At 35.0% G+C, this 21,629-nt stretch overlaps 1 protein-coding gene across 3 annotated transcripts in view; it reads right to left on the bottom strand.

The window, feature by feature from the left end:
- LOC138703272 (ATP-dependent RNA helicase DHX30-like) overlaps window positions 1-21,629 on the bottom strand; it is a 104,288-nt gene that overhangs the window by 25,016 nt on the left and 57,643 nt on the right. For all 3 annotated transcript variants that reach the window (XM_069831018.1, XM_069831017.1, XM_069831019.1), the window contains 3 exons: window positions 18,020-18,720; window positions 13,658-13,862; window positions 2,567-2,775 (listed from right to left, as the gene is read on the bottom strand). In XM_069831018.1, the coding sequence (XP_069687119.1) occupies window positions 2,567-2,775; window positions 13,658-13,862; window positions 18,020-18,720 (1,115 nt within the window). The remainder of the gene's footprint in view (window positions 1-2,566; window positions 2,776-13,657; window positions 13,863-18,019; window positions 18,721-21,629) is intronic.

Here is a 21,629-nt window from a genome sequence, read left to right as displayed (position 1 = left end):
TGAATCCTTCTCAGTTTAAGTTCTATCCCCCTTTTCCCCTCTGATTCCCTACAATATGTGACAGTGGCACAATGCCCAACACTATGTACTCATTACGAGTGACTAAGTGGCTGGGGTCCGACAGAACATGAATCATGAGTAATTACTTACGCTTAACATATTACTATGATGTACTGAAGTACATATGATATTTCCGTCCAGGAATTCTTCTGCATTACCATATGGTGAAGAATGGGTAGAACAGAGAAAAATTCTCTCCAGCACTGGGATTCGAACCTGGATTTTCAGCTCTATGTGCTGACACTTTATTCACTAAGCCATACTGGATTGAATCCTTCACAGTTTAAGTTCTACCTCTCTGTTCCCTTTGGTGGCCTATCCTCGTGTACTGTGTCACAGAATATGTGACAGTGGCACAAGGTCCAACACTATGTACAGAAGCCTTATATTCTTCACCATATGGTAATGCAGAATTCTTGCATGGAAATATTATATTTACTTCGGTACATCACAGTAATTTTAACACTGCTTTTTTATTCTTCCTATCTTCACTACTTTCCAATTCTATTACTGAACAGATTTGAGGGAGGTGGGATATGATGGTACAGACTGGATTAATCTTGCTCAGGATAAGGATCAATGGCAGGCTTATGTGAGGGTGGCAATGAACTTCCGGGTTCCTTAAAAGCCAGTAAGTATTACTGAACAGTCAACACTCGCCATATTAATATGAAAGCCAAGACTCGATTTTTGTACCATATAATATCAATGCGGAAAATAGGGTGTTTAAACCAAAAAAATCAGTTCAACTAAAAAACCCAGTTTTTTAAACCTGTTTCTTTTTTTTTCCCAATCCTAGTCTTTACTGCTTTCAATCTGGTATCTTGTCTATCTTTTTTTAGTACTGTCAATTTATCTGTCCAGAAAGGTTTTCCAAGTTGTTTGGCTGATTTTAGTATATTGTTACAAAATGATTTTAAAATCATTTTGCCAATGAACCTCCAGGTTCCTTAAAAGTCACTTGTAAGTAAATAAGTAAGAAATTTTTAATTACATTATGCACGATTTTCTTACTTTCGACATTTTGACTACATGAATAAGTTTAATTCTTCATAAATTAGTTTTACTTAACCACAAATCTGACATATTTATCCAGCAATCAGCAAAGACATAACTCCCAATTGATGCACAAAAAATGTTACTCAGAATAGAGATCTGCAGGGTTTTTATATTTAAGACTCACCAAGACATATAAGGGTTATTTCATAGTCATGACAAGTATGTTATATCTTCTGAATAACCAAAAACGTGGCTAGTTCAGTATATACGTTTGAAAACCTGTTGTACACTGTATGGGGTGCCACTGCAAGATTGCATCTGTGTGCATTGGTGGCTAGTTCAAGCACACACAAAAGTTAGTATGCTAGAGGCTGTGCTCCAAGGAGGATGTAAGTAAAGTTAAACAGCAGTCATACATGAAAATTGCAGTTCTTCGTGGCAGAAATGCTTGTCAGTGTCATTCTGAGCTAGAGAAGCGTTGGAACATCCTTCCTACTTGCCTGATCTCAGTCCATGCGACTTTGATCTTATTCTGCAATTGAAGAAGCTGCTGCATAGGAAGCGGTTTGCAAACAGGGAGGACATCACAGCCGATGGGATTCAACACCTGCATCATCACTGGCAAAGATGTGTGAAAGCCTTGAGGGATTATTTTTAAAGGTGTTAGCTATGAGTAATGTACTTTGTTTCCTTTCATGCATAATAAAACAATGATTTCTATTTATGCATCTTTAAATTTCCCTTATCCATTGTCTCCTGTACCCAGACCCAATTTGGTACTAGCATTGCAAAGCACATTCCAGTGACCTTCAATCACAAATAGTGAATTTCTATTCCTGCAGCTTTATTGGCTTATTTAATATAGTTGCCACAAAGTGTTAGAGACGGCTGTATGGCCTCAACTCTGCCAGGTTAAATAAACCATTATTATTATTATTTTATTATTATTACTTATGAAATGATCCTCGTATTAAAAAAATGTTCACTCTTCATTTCAATGCATCTAACCAAGTATACATGAATCACATGTGAGCATCACGAAATATGGGCTAATCAGTTCATTACAGAGCAAGACTATTCTGGTCTGGCTACTTTAGATGAAGTTTGGTATGCGCAATTTTTTATTATCAATTGGAACTAACACTGCTACTAGTAAACTGACAGTCGTTTCTACATTTGAATGCAGGGTATGGAATAAGTGTAATAATGGCTGTTGTATTATTCGGAGAAGAATGATACACTACTCAAAATCAAACCCAGAAATAAGCTCTATAAGTGCTGGTATAACTTTGAACAAGTGTAATTTTCTAAGATTTCAGAAAAGAACTTAATTTTACTGGCACATTCCAGTACTAACATTCTGTACCTGTTATGGAATTATTAGACACTATACTCTTGCTTACTGTAGTGTTACCAATAGTAAAGAATTCAGAAATTAAAATATTTTTATATTCTTGCATGCAAGCACACACACAGATATCATTACTATAAATTAGCAATTAAATACCTGAAAATTGCTGAATGTATCATAGCCTTGGATAGTTTCGGATGTGTTGTAAACATGGCAATGCGTCTACCTAGTGGAGTCAAGTTTTCATCATCATCTAGAGCATCAAGATTGATAAGCTCTACCACAGCCTGTCTAACAGAATCTAGGGAAGGTGGCTCTGGCATCTGTGATAGGAAGTCTGCTGCTTTTTCATTTTGACTGTAGGTCTAAGAAAAAATAAAACCATTTAAACAATTAAATAATGTGAACAAACCTTAATATACAACAGAAGCTTTATACATATATACAAACAATAATTTACACCTATTTGTTGAAATAACTACTATTACAATGACAAAAAATATACATTCTAAGAATACGTTATCATTCCTTATATAAAAATAATCATTTCCAAATTCGAAATAAACAACTGAGGTATAGATATTGACAGTTGCATTTGTTGCCTGGTGCACTTTCTGTATGACTGAATGGCATCACAATGATCTCATCAACATACAAACATACGTAACAATGTGCGCTTCTACATAACACAAGTCAGAACTCATAGAGGTCTTGTAACCTGCTTGCGCCTTTGACTGACGTCATTAATGTACCAGGAGAAACTACTCCATTCAATACAGCTCTTATGATAAAAATGCGAAGCCTGGTTATAATCTCCTACATTATGATCCCAGACATTTAACACACAAAACAGTGGGAAGCCAAATGGACAAAAGAAGGAATACAGGAAGACTAGAGGGAAATTAAAATGGATTAGAGATACCATTCCCAAAATGTATCAAAGCAGAAGACGTAAAAAGAGAACAGATAGTAGTTCAGACCTTTACATAACTATGCAAAATTAAAAAAAAATAAAGATACGAGATAAAAATAAGCAGTATCAAAACAAGACAATATTTGTAGTGAAATAAGGATTTAAAACAAGAAGTGTATAATAGAAATTTATTTAAGTTGGTTAAATATGAAAAGAGAAAAATACATAATAGTTCAAGATTGCACAAGTGAAGGTTAAAAGAATAAGAGCGAAAAATTAAATGTGAGATCGTAAATATACCGAGATTAACAGTTACAATGGCAAATCATGATCATCTGAATCATGGAGATTTATAAGGAAAGTAAAAACGAACACTAAAGGATCAACACTTATGAACATTACTTCCGAAAAAGAGCAGGAAGATTACTATACAAAACTGTTAAGAGAAACATACCCATAATATACAGAATGATTCGTAATTGTAAACAATAAAGGATTGTAGAATTCTACCCTGAAAAAGAAATGATACGTCTCATAATAATGCATCACATAAACCACTTCATCATCAAGAAAATGACAGGAATAGGTCCAATAAATACTGCTGTTACTTCACAGAATGTTTTATTGACCTGGGTTGTGGAACAACGCACGTTTACAGATGTTCCAAGTGTCCACAATTGCATTCACAAAACAGTTTAGCCTCGTGCACTAGACTTTTCTGTCTGTTAGAAGATGTGGAGCATATCGTGGATTGTATTTTCTGCAGTCACTATGGCATTTCATAATATTCTCTCGTGCCATGCCACTAGGAGTACACAATTCTCTTCATTTGAATCCACAACCAGAAGTCACAAGATGTCAGAATAAATTTATTTATTTATTTATTTATTTATTCATTTGTTGTTGAACATAACAGGCAAAGCCCAATTACAATGTTCACGACTAACAAATTAATTTATAAAACATAAACAAGGAAAAGGAAACGTACACTTATTAAAAACTGAAACAAAATAGAAATAAGAGAAAGAAAAAAAGAGAAATTGAAATAAGGTGTGAAAGTAGCTTCAAATTAACTAACAATATTCTGTAAAATATGATAACAAACAATTCTGTATTTAAAGAAATTCATATTGAAAATATCAAAATTCAGATGAGGATGTAATTTATTGTATAACCACAGTCTAGTATATACAGTCGCGAAGCTCAATACGTAGTAAATATGCAAACATTAGATAGTTGCTCACCTCTAGGATCGCTAATATCGCCTCATTACAAGCAATGCAAAATAGAACCATCACAGTCTATTGTTTCTAGCACCCTCAAAACTCAAGCTTCGTGACTGTATATAGTAGACTGTGGTATAACTGTAACATTTGGAAAACTGGGGAATTTTTGTGGGAGTCAGTATTTGTCCTTGGTATGTAAAATAAATTTCGAAATTTCGTTTTAAGCTTAGGTGCATATAATGTTATATAATAAAATAAACTAACACAGTCCAACTTATTGTTAATAATTTTATAAAGAAAGTTTAAAGAATGACAATTTCGTCTAATTTGCAAACTAGTAAAATGGAAATGTTGAAGCATTGTAGCATAACTCTCATAGGTAGGATAATCATTATAAAGTCTGTAATATAACCATTTTAGAAATTTATTTTGAATTTTGTTATATTTGTTAGTAACTGGGTTCTAGATAACAGCAGCATACTCTAATTTAGATCGAACAATGGAATTATACAAAATTATTATAGTTTTGACTTTAAATTTACAAGAATTTCTCATAACAAAACCTAAACTTTCATAGGACAAATCTACAATGTTATTAATATGACTATGAAATGTAAAATTACTCCTAAATAATATACCTAAATCTTTATGTTCATTTTCTGCTGGTAAAACGTTTGCCTCTATTTTATATGAAAATTTAATTGTATTTTTCAATCTAGAAAAGGTCATATGTATACACTTAATAATATGAAATAACAATTTATTATTAATACTCCAAATATGTAAGTTTGTAATATCTGTTTGAAGTAGCTTACAATCTGATATAGTTTTGATTTCTTTATACAATTTAATATCATCCGCAAATAATATTTTAGAATGTTGTACACAATTTACAATATCATTAACAAACAATAAAAACAATAATGGACCAAGATTGGAACCTTGAGGCACACCAGAATTTACTGTAAAAGGCTTGGAAGTATGTCCATGAAAGTTCACAACTTGTACTCTTCCTTTCAAGTAAGATTTAATTAACAATAGCAATGAGAAAGAAAATCCAGATTGTTTCAATTTTAATAAAAGAATATCATGGTCAACCTTATCAAATGCTTTCTGAAAATCTGTATAAATAACATCAACTTGTAATTTATTATCTAGTTGGGTTGACACAAAATGAGTGAAATGTAGTAAATTTGTAACAGTTGATCTTCCAATCATAAACCCATGTTGATCATGTGAAATTGATTTTGCTACATAAGTATAAATTTGTTTATATATTAATGATTCAAATATTTTAGCTGGTGTTGATAAAACTGCAATAGGTCTATAATTTTGAATTTCGTTAATTTTACCAGACTTGAATATTGCAGTAATTTTTGTACATTTCCATTCTTCAGGGAAACAGTTGTGTTTTATAATGAGATTGAATATACTAGTTAGTGGTAATTTTAATACTAAATTATCTGCACAAGCTTTAAATACATAAGGTGGTATACAGTCTGGTCCTGCAGATTTTTTGGGACGTAATTTTCTTATAGCACATTTTACATCTTCATGTGTAAAATACATTATGTTTAAGAGATTACAATCATTGACTATATCAGTTGATACATCACACACAGGGTCCACATTATAAGTGGGTTCAGTTGAAGAATAAACAGATTGAAAATAGTTGACAAAACCTTCACATATTTCATTCAACAATGACAATTTTTTCCCATTATATTCCATGCAACGCAAATAACACTGGTCAACAAAATTTAAACTTTTGTCTGTTAAATGGGAAACAATTGGTGATTCTAAGTGACTTTTTTGTGCTGATTTCAAATCTTTTTACAGAAATTTTCCATCACCCAAGGTTTTAGAGTAATCACATGAAAAACATTTTTCGTATTTATACATTATAGTATTACGATATCTGAGCTGAAATTACATTTATTGACCTAAAATGTATGTGAAGGATATTTTCGGCTGCACTTTGCTTGAACATCTCTCTTCAGTATCCAACACTAGTCTCCCAACTTATTTGGACATCATTTACCCTGGTAGCGCCTTTCCGTTTCCATGATGTCCTGGTGTTCCTCGCTCACAGCCCTAGGTTTTCAGGAAAGAAATCGAGATGGGATGCAGAAAGTGTATATTTTAAGACATATTACATCCCATGATCGTGTAGTTCTCAATCATCTCACTGACAGGTTCTCTATAGTTCTCAGACCTGAAGTTTCTTAAAAAGTTCGTGACAACATTTTTGAAATGCACCCATGGAGCTGTTTCTTGCATATTTAACTGGTTTTCAAATTGCGTATCTTTAATCAGTTCCCTTATTTGAAATCAACAAATATTCCTTCTTTTAGTTTAGCTTCAGTGATTCTTGGGAACTTATTTTTCAGGAAGAGAAATGCACTGCCATCACGTTCCATTGCTTTCACAAAATTCTTAATCAAGCCTAATTTGATATGCAGTGAAGGCAATAAGATTTTTCCAGAACTTACAAGTGGTTGGTGAAGAACATTATCTTGTCCTGGATTAAAGTGATTCTCTCTTTGGTCAGTTCTTTTTATATAATGATTACTTTTATCTCTGCTATCCAATTTGCACAAGTAGCAGCAGAATTTAGTATAGCCAAGCTGTAACCCAAGTGAGATAGCTATTACTTTCAAATCGCCTCATATCTGCCAAGAAAAACTGTTACATTTGATAGTGGTTAGTAAGAGCTTCATAGTCTCATTTTTTTCTTCATACCAACTGCAAGGGCTAAAGGAATGGATGGATATTTGTTTCCATTATGTAGTAATGCTCCTTTCAAACTTGTTTTCAAGGAGTCTATGAACAAATGCCAATCCTCAGGTTTATGCTCAATACCCATTGACTCGAACAAATTCTCAACATCATTGCAGAAAACTAGGTCCTCCTCTTTAGAAAACAAATGCTCAAATTCCTTTTGGCGTTGGCAAAAGAAACTTACTTTGGTGTTACCTGCAGCAGCTTCCAGCCTTTCAATCTTGAGGCAAGTAATTCTGCCTTGCTTTTACTTAAACCAAGATCCCGAACCAAATCATTTAAATTCTCCTGTGTTAGAAAGTGAGGTTCATTTATAGTATCATATTCCACAAAATCTGAATCATTTTGTAATTCAGTCTGAACATCAGGAACACTTTGAATTACTTCAGTCAATGTTATGTCATCTGGTGGAGTTGGTATGGGAAGTCCTGGCCTATGAAGCACCAGCCGAATTGCAGAAACTAAATATTGATATTTAACAGTGTCTGGACTTCGAATTTATTCCAGATATATTTGTCAAGCAGAAGTAGCAGTCTGTCAATTGATCCTTAGGTTCGCGCCATATCATAGGGACTGCAAGAGGCATATGACGGGATCCTTTTAACCAGTCAGTTAAAAGTGTTACACATTTAGCACAACAGATTTCCAGGGCCCATGTCTCGTTCTGGTCTATTTTGTTGTTAAAATAACAGTCATAAGCTCTTCTAACTAGAGGAGTAAAATTTGGCCTCTGCCATTTTAAAGTGAGCTCACCACACACTTAACAGAAGTTGTTTCTATCTATAAAACTCTTTCAAGACATGTTTCTTATACATTATACACTTATACACTACTCCTTACAATGCACTATTAGGTACGGTATTATATACTTTTATCACAATTCAATTGACAACGAAAGAAAGTACAGGATTAGCTTCTTTCTTTGAAGAAAGCTTATATTCATCTGGGAAATTTACCTTAAAATTACAGTTTTGTGAGGGAAATGTCATTGTTGTTATTCGTGAATTCACAGGCAACAATACCAAACGTTACAAGTCAATTGTTGACACAATATAATGAAATATAAATGTAAAATACGCCTTCTAATCAGCATGTTATACACCACAAATACTAATAAACTGGAACAAATTTATTTTCAAAATTTAAAAAAAAAGGTGGGTGATGGAAAATTTCTGACTTCATTTTTGGAATCAGCAGATGGCAATACATAAGAAACACACGAAATTATTTATTTAACAAAATCATTGTTGATCAGTGTAATTTGTGTTTTTTCCTTTATTTTTAACAAAATTCAAGAAACTATTAGAATGAAATAAAATGGTACTGTCTATTTTATTGACATATTGATCATAATCTTTTTCATTTCATTTTTCGTGAGACTCCGATAAAATTGATACATCAGTAAATAATATTCTGAAATATGTTTTTTCTTTCTAAACTTTTCTTTTAGTTTTAAGTTTTTTATAACATTATTATTAAACTATAAAGGATACTTATTTTTGTATAGTTTAGTTCTGGGAACACATTGATCTATAATAAAATACATTTTAGTATAGAATATATGAACAGCAAGCTCAACATCCACACAAAGATAAATATTTGTCCAGTCACATTGTTGTATTATAATTTCTCAAAATCAGCTTTATGAAAATTATATTAAATTATAATGATAGAACGAGCCATGCAACAGGTCTATTGCGTCAAATTCATCACCCAAGATAATGTAATGTACTTTCAAATGGCATGCACTACACAAAAGTAATGTAAAAGGACTCCATCTTGAAGAAGACGCATGTTCAGCTGCACTGCCAGTGGAATATCCTCCAATAGTTCAGGGAAATTGGTCTGCAGAAAGTGTAGGCAATAATTACTATCTCTTAATCATGCAGGCAATTCACTCAGTCCAAGTAGAATATCACCCACGACTTGCTTCCAAATGTTGATGGAGAACTGATTTTGCAAATGGACTTTCAGGATGGCATGTGGATTCTCATCAATCCAGATGTGTTGGCATGGAGATTTACAATGCCATTTCTGGTAAATATTGCTTCATTCATTGCCAGTAATTTGCTGAGGAATTTGGATGGGCAGCATGATCACGCAGCAGCCACACGCAAAATGTTATATGGCATTCAAACACTGATGGAGTCCACAATAAATGTTACACCTACTAATGCATAAAAGCATATATACCAAGCTTCAGAGCAAGATTAAGAATACCAAAAAAAAAAAAAGTTTGAAAACTATACTCTCCATTTTGCAGTGGTTATTGATCAAGAGAAAGATAATATTGAATATATGGTCGAAAAACTGCAGTAAGAGAATCGAAAATGAGGGTTAGAGATGAACATTGAAAAATCTGCTTATGAGTTTAAATTGGCCAAACGAAAATATAACATAACTACAAATATTTCAGAATCATTATAACCCAAAATGGTACTCAGGAAACAGAAATAAAAAAAAAAGAGAATTCTGAATTCAAAAAAAGTAAATGGGATCATAAATTCGATTTTTGGAACAGAAATATAGCAAAGAAAGTCAAGCACAACGTCTATAACACCACAGTGGAAAGGAATTTGATATATGGATCAGAAACATAGCAATTAAAAGAAGCCATCTAAAGAAAATTGAAAGTAATGAAGATGAACTTTCTTAGTGATCCTCCAAAACATCTAGATCAAATAAAAAATGACAACATTCGTTAGAGGATGGACATGAATAAAGAACTTGACAATTTGGAGAGTGTAGAAGGAAAACAGCTTATCTAACACAGTCATTTGCAAAGAATGGAAGTTCCTCAATAATAATGAATTGGATTCCAGCTCAAAGGAAGGTAGACCAAGAAAAAGCTCACAATGCTGCAATGGAATCTCTCCGAATGAAATGGGATAGTGGAAAGATACAGAAGAATAACATTTGAGAGCTAAAAGACAAAGCAACTCGTCATAAAGCTAATATATTATTATATACATAGAAAGAAATATCTGAACTCTTGAGGATGTAGAGTGGAAGTGACACAGCACAGCTCTCCACATGCAAGCATGGAAAGATAAAATGTATGTACGATGTATATTACAAAATAAAATAACATAACATATAAATGTATTAAAATAAATTCCACAAATCTAGCAAATAATATTGAAATTAAGTTGAGTCAATTATGGTAACGAAAATTTTGTGTGTGTGTGTGTGTCTGTATGTGTGCATGCACACGTGCTTGCATATGTTTGTGAAATAAAAAAGGAATTTAAATTCGCTAAAATTCTTAACAAATAAGAGGGTGGATCGGAAAATAACGCACAATAAAAATAAAAAAATACACAAATGAACTCACACCTTTTAGCTACTTTTCTACATAAGCGCTCAATATCCAATACAATGGCCAACACCTTCCTAGGACTTATGAATCCAAATATCTTGGAGTTATTTTCGATAGTAAGTTAACATGGAGCAACCATTTGAAATACATTTCTGAAAAAGCTCGTAAAAGATTCTCCCTTCTGAAAAGACTAGCAGGAAAGAAATGGGGGTGCTCTAGGAATACTTTGAACATTACATACAAAATGTTTATACAGCCAGTGCTGACATACTGCGGAGAAATTTTAATTACTTCACCTTTCATAAACGAAATAGAATATGTTCAAAACCAAGCTCTCAGACTCATTACTGGTGGAATCAAAACAACGCCAATAGATTCTATGAGATTCCTCACTAATATTAACAGCATCAAAATGACAATAGAAGAAAAAGCACTGATTCAATATGAAAAACTTATCAGATTACCAGGAAACAATTGGCATTCATACAGTCCTCTCTGTAGATTGAAAACTCAAAAAAGTTTCATATCCATTGTTCAAGAATTAAAACAGAAAATCAATATCCCGAATTTAAAAGAAAACCTACAAATTAAACCAAACCCTTTAACTCTATTAAATATAGAATATAATCTAAATTTAACAGAAGATATACTAAAATCAGAAGTAAACACTGAAATACTAAAACAATTGTCTTTAGAGACAATCAATATTAGGTACCCTCCACAAAACTGGCTTCATTTATACACTGACGGATCCTTGATCTCCAGAGAACAAGGTGCCGGTGCAGGTGTTACATGCTGTCTCTTCTAACTTTATAGATCTCTTGGGTATGGAACAACAAGTTTTGATGGAGAAATCATTGCAATAAGTGAAAGTCTCAGGAATCTTCTATGCCACATCAATAAATTTAAAAATGCAGTTATATTGTCAGACTCCAAAGCAGCTATTCTATCAATAGTCTCTAAACACACACTTTCATCTCAAACAGCAGAAATAACTAAAGTGCTCTCTCAATTAATATCACTCAATAAAAGAATTGTATTCCAATGGATACCATCCCATTGTGGAATCCTGGGAAACGAGAATGCAGATGCTTTAGCAAAGAAGGGCAGCACTGCTACTTACAGACCTGTTACTAAATCTACGTATTACTCTGTGAAAAGATTTATTAAATCTACATACTTAGACTTTAACAAACAAAATTTGATAACACAATCTCAAGGGGAAACATGGAACTCTCTGCATCAAAATCCACAGTTAATTCCCGATTTACCACGAAAATCGTCTGTAGCTGCATTTAGATTGGCAATAGGCCATGATTGTTTCGCCAAACACCTGCATAGAATTGGAATATATCAGTCCCCTAACTGCCCATTGTGCAACTCAAACCAAGAAATGGATTCGGAACACCTCAAAATCTGTGCTTCTGTGGCTGGCCATGATAATATCTTTGAAAAATATTGGAGTGCAAGAGGTCAAATGACTTTATTGTCAAACGCCTGGCATTAGAAAACAACAACAACATAAGCGCCAAGTTTCTTAACACATTTCTCCGATCATGATACCAGCTTCAGTATACCCTGTTCACAAAAGTCCGTTTGGTTGGAGTATAGCCATCTGCGGACATTGATTGCACTTCTGCATCGGTTGCAAAGCGATGGTCGACCAAGATTTCTTCATGGGACCAAACAGATGAAAGTCCGACAATACAAGATCTGGACTGTATGGTGGATGCTGGAGCACTTCTCAACCAAATGTGTTGATTTTCTCACGAACAGAAGCCGCAACATGGGGGCGAGCAATGTCATGAAGTTTCACATCATCAGCATTAATGTTACGGCATTTGTCATGAAAGACATGACGCAACTTTACTAACATTTGAATGTAGACTGCAACATTCACAGTGGTCCTGTGTTTAGCAAAGTCCACCAACAAAACACCATGCATATCGCAGAATATTGTCACAAGCATTTTCTTAGCAGATTGCATCACTCTGAATTTTTTCTTTGCTGGGGAAGCAGCCTGTGTCCACTCCAGAGGCCTGCTTTGTTTCGGGAGTGTAGTGGTATGTCCAGTCATCACCAGTGACAATTCCTTTCAGAAAGTCATGCCCTTCTGCAGTGTAATGCCTTAAGTGGTCCAAGCATGTCATCATTCGCTGGCCCTTGTGATCATCTGTCAGGTTCTTAGGCACCCAGTGGGCACTACTTTTATGAAATTTCAATGTGTTATGCACGATATCGTACACAGCACTGTATGAAATGTTGAACTGCTGAGATAAGATTCGCAGTTGGATCTGCTGGTCGTTCAAAACTGCCACTTCAAAGCCTGTGACATTCTGCTGGGTTGCAGTTACCAGTCGTCTGGAACATGGTGAATCACAAAGGTTCTCATGGCCGTCTGCAAAGAATGTGCACCACCTGGAGATGTTGCTACGGTTGATACAGTCTTCCATGTACAAGCCATACATGTGCTTGTGAATTTCACTTGGGTTATGTCCTTCAGCCCACGAAAACACTTCCCTGCTCTTCACAAGTTAACAACAGTAACATGTGCGCCATCTTTGTTGCGTAGTTCATGCTTCTCTTGCTAGAGTTGCACATGCAAAACAAATTGTGTCTGTAATGAAAACTTCAAACTATATCTCGGTGAAATGTCAACATCCCAGCTGCAATACCAATGCAGAAAAAAATTATCGTGCATTACTTTTCGATCCACTCTCATACTTATATTTGGAAAAATAAGGTATATGAAGTATAAGATAATGGGGAAGTGAGAATAAGGACTGCAGAAGGTACTGATAACCTATCATTTTTTAAAGTCATAAAACTATACAGTTCTAGACACGTGCAATCACAAAGCTGCATACAATGTTTATATACAAAAACTTAAAAGCAAATTTCGAATGTAAATATTGGTACATAATTTTAATTACATGAAGAACAATGATTCTATGAAGAAATAATAATGTTTTCATTTGTTGATTTTACTAGAATTAAAAGGAACTCACCTTGCAGTCAAGAACTGTCTGTTCAAGTGGTAAACGAAGCAACTCAGGAATTGGAAACTTGTTTAAATTTTCAAAAGTGTGGCGTGAGTACATATGATAGCATTCACCTGGCTGAACTCTTCCAGCTCGTCCTTTTCGCTGATTCACATTTGCTTGTGACACCCACTGATTGCCAAGGGTTGACACACCTAGCCTAATATTAAGTCTGTAAATTAAGAAACAAAATAATTATACTGAACAAGTAGGAAATAATTCACAATTCTCCACCTTCAAAATATATACAATCATAATTTAAAGCTTAAATAGACTAACTACTGTCAACTCGATACTTCTGATCAGTTTCGTGCACATTTGAAAGTAGATTCACTGTTCTCATTAATAGAGAAGCTACCTCTGGACATTAGCAAGTGCCATTTAAGATATAGCAGAGTTCCCCAGCTAAGAAATTTATCATGTAGGCTATTTGCACGAGATCAAAGAGAATATTACTAAAAAACTAGTTCGTGTGATATACTGAGGATTCTTTGTCTGGAAAATTCGTTGTCTGTGAACATAAGATAAAATGTATCAAGCCATTTGTCGAATCGCTGGGAGATCCTCATTGGAGATCCAATTGTAAACATTAGTGAGATCAGATGAAATCTATGCTGAAGAAAGATGACGTGAAGCATCATCTTCTTTCATTTCATTATTTCTTCGTAATTTACAATATTTCCCCAAAGATTGCAAAGAGTAGTGAAGTGCATGCCATAACTTCTCCTACTCAAAACCCATACTCACTTCCATGTGGTGCAACCTGTTTTTAACAAATGAAACTCTCAGGACCGAATCACTGCAGTGTAACTGTTAACTGTTCCACCAAAAATGGAGGAAATGCCATTTAAGTATGCTGACCTGCCATGGCAAGCATAAGCGTCCCCTTAAGTGATGTAGAGGAGTTATTGTCGGTGGAGTTGTCTGACAGCAGGTGTGGTCCTCCAAATAGTTTGAGCATTGTGTGTAGGTGATATAACTGCCATTACATAAAAATATAGTGCCTCCATTAAAACAATTCTACTTTTTGCTACATCACTCTCCTATATTGGACAGCAAGAAAGTTAATGGCTCTATTTCCAAGAAATGCCATAACATAAAAATATGGTGCCTCCATTTAAACGGTTCTAGTACTTTTATGCTACATCACTCACCTATATTGGACAGCAAGAAAGTTGATGGCTTTATTTCCAAGAACTGCCATAACATAAAAATATGGTGCCTCCATTTAAATGGTTCTAGTACTTTTCTGCTTCATCACTCTCCTATATTGGAGAGCAAGAAAGTTAATGGCTTTATTTCCAAAAACTCTGCATTAGTTAACAACAGCAATATTTTCCATCAATGGCACAAAGATAATGGAAGACTGTTCTAGTGGATCCTAAAGCTGGTGTCCAATTTATGAATTATTAAAGTCAATTGGTCAATTCGTTAGATCAACAGAGAGTCAGTGAGTGAGTCTATGTCAATCAGTCTTATTTTTGGAAACATGACAGAGGCGTAGCATGCATGGATGCGGGTGATATGTCGCATCCTCTGAATTTTTCTGAACAAAAAAAATATTTATCATTATTTACCGGTACTTTATTTTATGTGTATTGTGTTATGCCTGTTACACATAAGAATTATTATTTTAAGATTACTTTCCAATTTTAAATGTCGCTGCTATAGCAATGGAAGGAAACACATTACACTAAGTGACAAAGGTGTGCGCCCGTGCCAATTTATTAATGGTGAGTTCTTACTCCCAAGAAATGTGACTGTGTATGTCGCACCAGTAGGAGTATGTCACAATGAGGCAACGTTCAGCTGCTGAGTGGAAGAATGTCACTGTGCTGAGGATGCGATGTAGATTATGCATAACCATCCGGCGCCTGCGTGGCAAAATATGACAGTGTCCGTCACATCAGTTGAGCTATATATGAAAACAGGCAAATGCTGAGTGGAAGAACGTCACTTATACTGTCACCAAGGGATGTGATCTAGGTTTCGCATTTGGTGATGCACATGTACCTATATTCAATTTTTCTGTGTGTTTTATAACTTTTCTGCATGCCATATTTTGTTATTACTAATAGTAATACTTTTAACAATTATTTGTGAGAGTTGTACTTTATTTATATGCCTTTTAATTTAACCTACAACATTCTGTATAACTATAGGCCCTGAATGTGTAATTTTGCCACAACTTTCAAGCGACAGAATAACCTATATGATTTAAGAATCGCATCTGCAGGTAAGTTTGCCAAATCGGAAACTTCTGTGTTGTTAATTATGATAAAACTGGCTGTAGATGTGTAGGGATGAGTAAACTTTTTTGCGCCTTTGTTTATTATTTTCTCGTGAAAAATCTGTGTGGGATGATACAGATTATAGTGATTTATATAATATTTACAGATCCAGGAAACGACACAAAGATTCTGCAAGTCACAACAAGTGTGGAAAAACAACTGCATTTCTTTGTCAAAACCCTAAGTATTGAATTTGCTTTAAGTGATCAGTATAGGCTTTCTATTGAAAAGCATAGCGAACTTGTTCAACAGAACAGAACAATTATTGGCCATTCTATACGGGTCTTGGAAAATTAGGTCTTGCATTAGAGGGCATGATGAGAGTAAATCCTTAAAGAATAAAGGCAATTTTTTAACGAGATTGCAGGGCACGACAGCTTACTGAAAACATACTTAGAATACTGCACTATGTTTCGTTTCGTTTCATTTCACCTTCAATTCAGAAATTTCAGAGTGACTTGATATTTTCAGTGGGAAAGAGGATTGTAAAGCACCATTCGTAACTTTAATTCTGGATGAGAGCTCTGGCATAGCATGAAATCGCAGTTATCTTCAATTCTGCGATATAGAACAGAAGATGGCGACATTGAATGAGTTTAAAAAGAAACAGACGTCAGCATGGATAGTCTGCAAATGCTCTCCTTGAACACGCTTTCGAAGTTATTAACAGTTTTGATTGCAATGATAAAGTTATTGCTCAATCCCACAATGGAGCAGATGTGGTGGCAGGAGAACATAATGATTTCCATGCAAAATTTCGCAGCCACTGTAAGTCAGCGATTCTTGTGTATGCTATGCATACAAATTTATTAAACCTCGTCTTAACTCAGTCTGCCAATTTTATGAAACAAGTAAAAGTGATCTTCACTAATCTAGCTGGATTTTCGAGTTTTTTCTCTAAATCATCAAAGTTGGAAGCTTATTTGAATCAATAATGGATAATGAAGATTGTGAATGGGACCACGAAACTGTTGTTTGTGCACGAGGGCTGTTAAGTTTACTGAAGGATTTTGATTTGCTTTTTGTAAAACAAAAATTCTTAATTTCGAGGAGTACAAGCAAGAACTGAGAAATTACTTTCAGGAATTTTGGGAACACATGGATGATTTTGCTGTTGAAAATTATCCTCAATCTGAAAGATTACGGTTGGATGCAATCCCTGGAGAGGATAAGAAAATTGTGTATAGGCGATTGTTCAATGAAATCCTGCACATTATCAGAATAGATATTATTCAAAAGTTTTCTGAAAATTCCAAATTTAAACTTTTGAGTTGCTTGATCATACACAATTTACCACCTTCGTAAATTCGCTTCCTGAATATTGTTAAATCTAAAAGAAAACTATGAAGCTTATTTGATTTACTATTATCAACAGTGTAGTCGGTCTCATTCTATGCACTTTCGTCTTTTATGTAAACAAGGCCAGACTTCAGCCCAGTAAATATCCTCATAACTTATGCTACAAGGAAAATTTGAAAATTCAACTCGAACATTCATCAATAAGCGACTATTTCCAGGAATGCAACTCCCGCATATAACAAAAGTAGACTACTGTATTTTAATCATTTAAAAAATCGCATCCCTATGTCAAAATGTCAAGCAATGCCACTGAAACATGACCCATACATTGGAAGTATACACTCGACGAAATTAATTTTCTTCTTATATAGCCTACCAACAATGTAAGGCTACATTTTAAAATATATTATTAAGATTTACAAATTTTTTTTAGTTGGTTATTTAATGACGCTCTATCAACTACGAGGTTATTTAGCGTCAATGAGATTGGCGATAGCGACATGGTATTTGATGAGATGAGGCGAGGATTCGCCATAGATTACCTGGCATTCACCTTACAATTGGGGAAAAACTCGGAAAAAACCCAACCAGGTAATCAGCCCAACCAGGGATCGAACCTGCGCCCGAGCGCAACTTCAGACCAGCAGGCAAGTGCCTTAACCGACTGAGCCACGCTGGTGGTTAAGATTTACAAAAACAAATAAAATAAACTAAATATACAAATATATCAGTGATTTACCTTTCTTCTTTCTGTGCGCCTGTGTCAATCACATACACCACGTCATTGATGGTAATACTAGTCTCTGCAATATTTGTAGCCAGAATTATCTTTCGTATTCCTGGTGGTGGATTGCTGAAGATACGACGCTGATCCTCGTGGCTTAACCGTGAATGTACTGGCAAAATAATACGTGATCTATCACCTTCTAAGTAGTTCAATACACTCGATATTTCTGTCCAGCCAGGTAGAAAACACAAGATTGCTCCCTCAGGACGATGCTTATCTATCCAATTGATTACAGTAGCTACCTGACTGCAGTTAATGGCAGGATTACACAGAGTAGTTTCATTTCCTGTACTTAGAATATCTAGGTCCTCTGCAAAGTAAGACTTCACTGGATATGTAAATCCTGGCACAGAAAGTACTGGTGCATTGTCAAAATATTTCCGAAATAGTTCAGCATTGATAGTAGCACTCATCACAATCACACGTAATTCAGGATTCAGAGCTATTGCTCTGCGCAAAAGAACAAGTAGGACATCTGTGTTTATATTACGTTCATGAGCTTCGTCTAGCACAACATGACTAGCACCAAGTAGTCCTGGGTTGTTTTGTATTCGACGAAGAAGAATGCCAGTTGAACAATACAGCAAGACACCACCAGGTGCCCGTGGTATTGCAGACTTAAAACGTACCTGATAACCCACAACGTCTCCTACCTGCAAATTTAAAAAGCATAAGGTTATACTCATATGATTTAAAATGACATATAAATAAAGTAAGAAAAAGAAACAAGACTTGAAACAGAAAAGGGTAAAGAGAGGAAAAGTAGGGGAAGAAGTAGGAGTGATGATGCCAGTTCCAGTGGCAGTGGGGTTAGGGCCAGATTAAGGTGGCTTTAGTAGTAGGAGTACAGGTGGTGGTGGCATGTGTGGCAAATGTAACAATAAGTTTGGGTTGGTGGAATGGTGATGATGGTAATGCTACTCGTACATTCAAGTGATGAAAAATCTACAGATCGCAATCTAAGCAATACAAGGAGAGTGTCTCAGTAACCAGCATGGTTATGTTACACAACGTGACTTAAAATGAAATAGCTGTTTGCTGCAATGCAACTCATACATTTTTGAACAAGATATTGGTTACTTGCGTAGAAATCATAAGCCAAGGGAAGCAATGCTTCCTAACTACATTAAATGTATTTATAAACATTCGAGCTAGAGAATATAGTATCTCCTGCTTCCAACCTTCCTTCTAATGGTTAATATTCACTGGTACAAATTGAGTAAGCTTACCTACAATAAAAAAAAAAAAGTTATTACAGGCCCAAGTTTGAATACTGGTGATGACACAGTGGCATTTGTGGTGCGCAAAGGCAAGATTACTAAGAGTTTTTCTCAGGGTTCTTCCATTTCACTCCATCATTCCGTAACTCACTTCAATACTCACTATCATTTCAATAGTACTCTAGTGGGACTCTACGGAACCTCAAGAAGTGGAGCTTAATTTACAGATGACACTATAAAACTGAGATAAAATATCTACAAGACCGCGACATTTTGGACTTCAAAATCATTCCTATAGTGCATTCGAGTTAAGAAAATACCATTGGATATATATAGGCGTCATGGAAATAAGAATGTTGAATCAACGAAAGAAGAGAGTGGGGAAAGGGAAAGCACGGAGAGAAACAGGGGCATTAGGGGGGAAAAAAAACAGTGTATAATCTGAGGAATTGGTGTATTAGTGGGGATAAAAAATGGCAGGGATATCTATATAGTGAAAAGACGAAATTAAATAGATGCACTGTCTCAAGGTCACAAAATTGTTTTTAAAGACAGTGGACTCTAAGATCGAAGTTCTAAATCAATTTTTTTTAGTAGGTTATTTTACGAGGCTTTATGAACAGCTCAGGTTATTTAGCGTCTGAATGAAATGAAGGTGATAATGCCAGTGAAATGAGTCCGGGGTCCAGCACCGAAAGTTACCCAGCATTTGCTCATATTAGGTTGAGGGAAAACCCCGAAAAACCTCAACCAGGTAACTTGCCCCGACCGGAAATCGAACCCGGGCCACCTGGTTTTGCGGCCAGACGCGCTAGCCGTTACTCCACAAGTGTGGACAGTTCTAAATCAAGTCGAACTAATGTTTCTATGGTACAAGCGCTAATGTGATTATGTGTTGGTAGTGTTTTCTCCAGTAAATTTTAAAATGTTAAGGGCAAGAATAAGTGGTTTTCCTGAATTAAGTGAACAGGGATATAGGTCTTTCAGATTAAATAAATTAAAAATGAAATTAAGTTATTTGCAAGAAAGAATTAAAGGTTATTATTGGTTAATAATGGAGAAAGATTCGATCTGGTGCTGTGGATTATGTAGCTCAGTGGTAGAGCATCCAGTGCTTAGAAATGGGACGGTTCTAGTTTCAAGCCCTGGTGCCGAAGCAAATTTTTCTCCATTATTAACCAATAATAGCCATAACAGATAATTCTGTTGGACCAAAAAATTAATAATCCTTACATAGATTATTCGTCTAACACTGCATATACACTGTGGAGACCTGGCCGCACAGGTCACTCGTATGAGTGCGCTCCTTGTATTATTACATAATATATGTCGAACATACAGTAAGGCCACAAAGGGTAAAAACCAAAGGGGAAAGATTCGATCTGGTACTGTGGATTGAACGTCATGTAGCTCACCATATACTTTATTGATGGAAGGATAGCATGTATAGCACAGAACAGTTTGAGACGTATATTGGATGGGAGGAGGAACAAAAACATTCTTTTCACAAGGAAATCCCTCAAGAGGGAAAAAATAATACTGCTCTCAATGGAAAAATATGTGGCAGCAGTGGGGAAATATTTTAATGGGGGTTTATAACAATGTAACTGATTCTATTACAAACAGAAATAAATATATAAGGAACAATCTTTGATTCAAAACTGACCAGGAAAAACCACATCAAAGAAGTAATAGAACAACCAAAAGGTTTAAAATTTAAAAAAATACTAGCTGGAGCAAGATCGATACTTAACAAGTTTGAACATCATGTATAGAAAGTTTATTAAACCAGTAGCACTTCTACACTATGGAGAAGCAATAATTATGGTAACAAGCTCCAACCTAAGCAGATTAGAAGTTACCAAAATCAGCCTTTATGGTTAATATCTAGAGCTGTAAAATCAAGCCCCACAACAGTTATGTAAGCTTTAACACAAAATTCGCCAATAGGATTAACATTAATTAATTGCTTTAGGGTGTTCTTGAAACAGGTGCTTATTATTTTTAATACTGAAAGTAAATCTTTCATGTCATGTCTTTCTTTAATGCTGGATTTATAGCTGCACTTATAACTCTTCAGATTTAGAATCTGTTTTTCCTCTGCCATTGACATCACCACTAATGTTACTGTCACGACCATAATCGCTCCTACCCCTGCCCCACTCACCCACACCACCATCACTGCCATTACCCTTAATTTGTATGAAGAACAATGACTCAATAGTACCAGCAGTAGTAAACAGCAAGATATACAGAAGTCCACTACAACCACAACACACATAATTACACAATTCATCAAACTGTCCCATACAACATAAACATGCAGCTTTCTGTACAATGAC

This window comes from Periplaneta americana, chromosome 7, assembly GCF_040183065.1.
Source record: "Periplaneta americana isolate PAMFEO1 chromosome 7, P.americana_PAMFEO1_priV1, whole genome shotgun sequence".
Taxonomy (NCBI): Eukaryota; Metazoa; Arthropoda; class Insecta; order Blattodea; family Blattidae; genus Periplaneta; species Periplaneta americana.
This window is presented reverse-complemented; position numbering and strand designations above follow the sequence as displayed.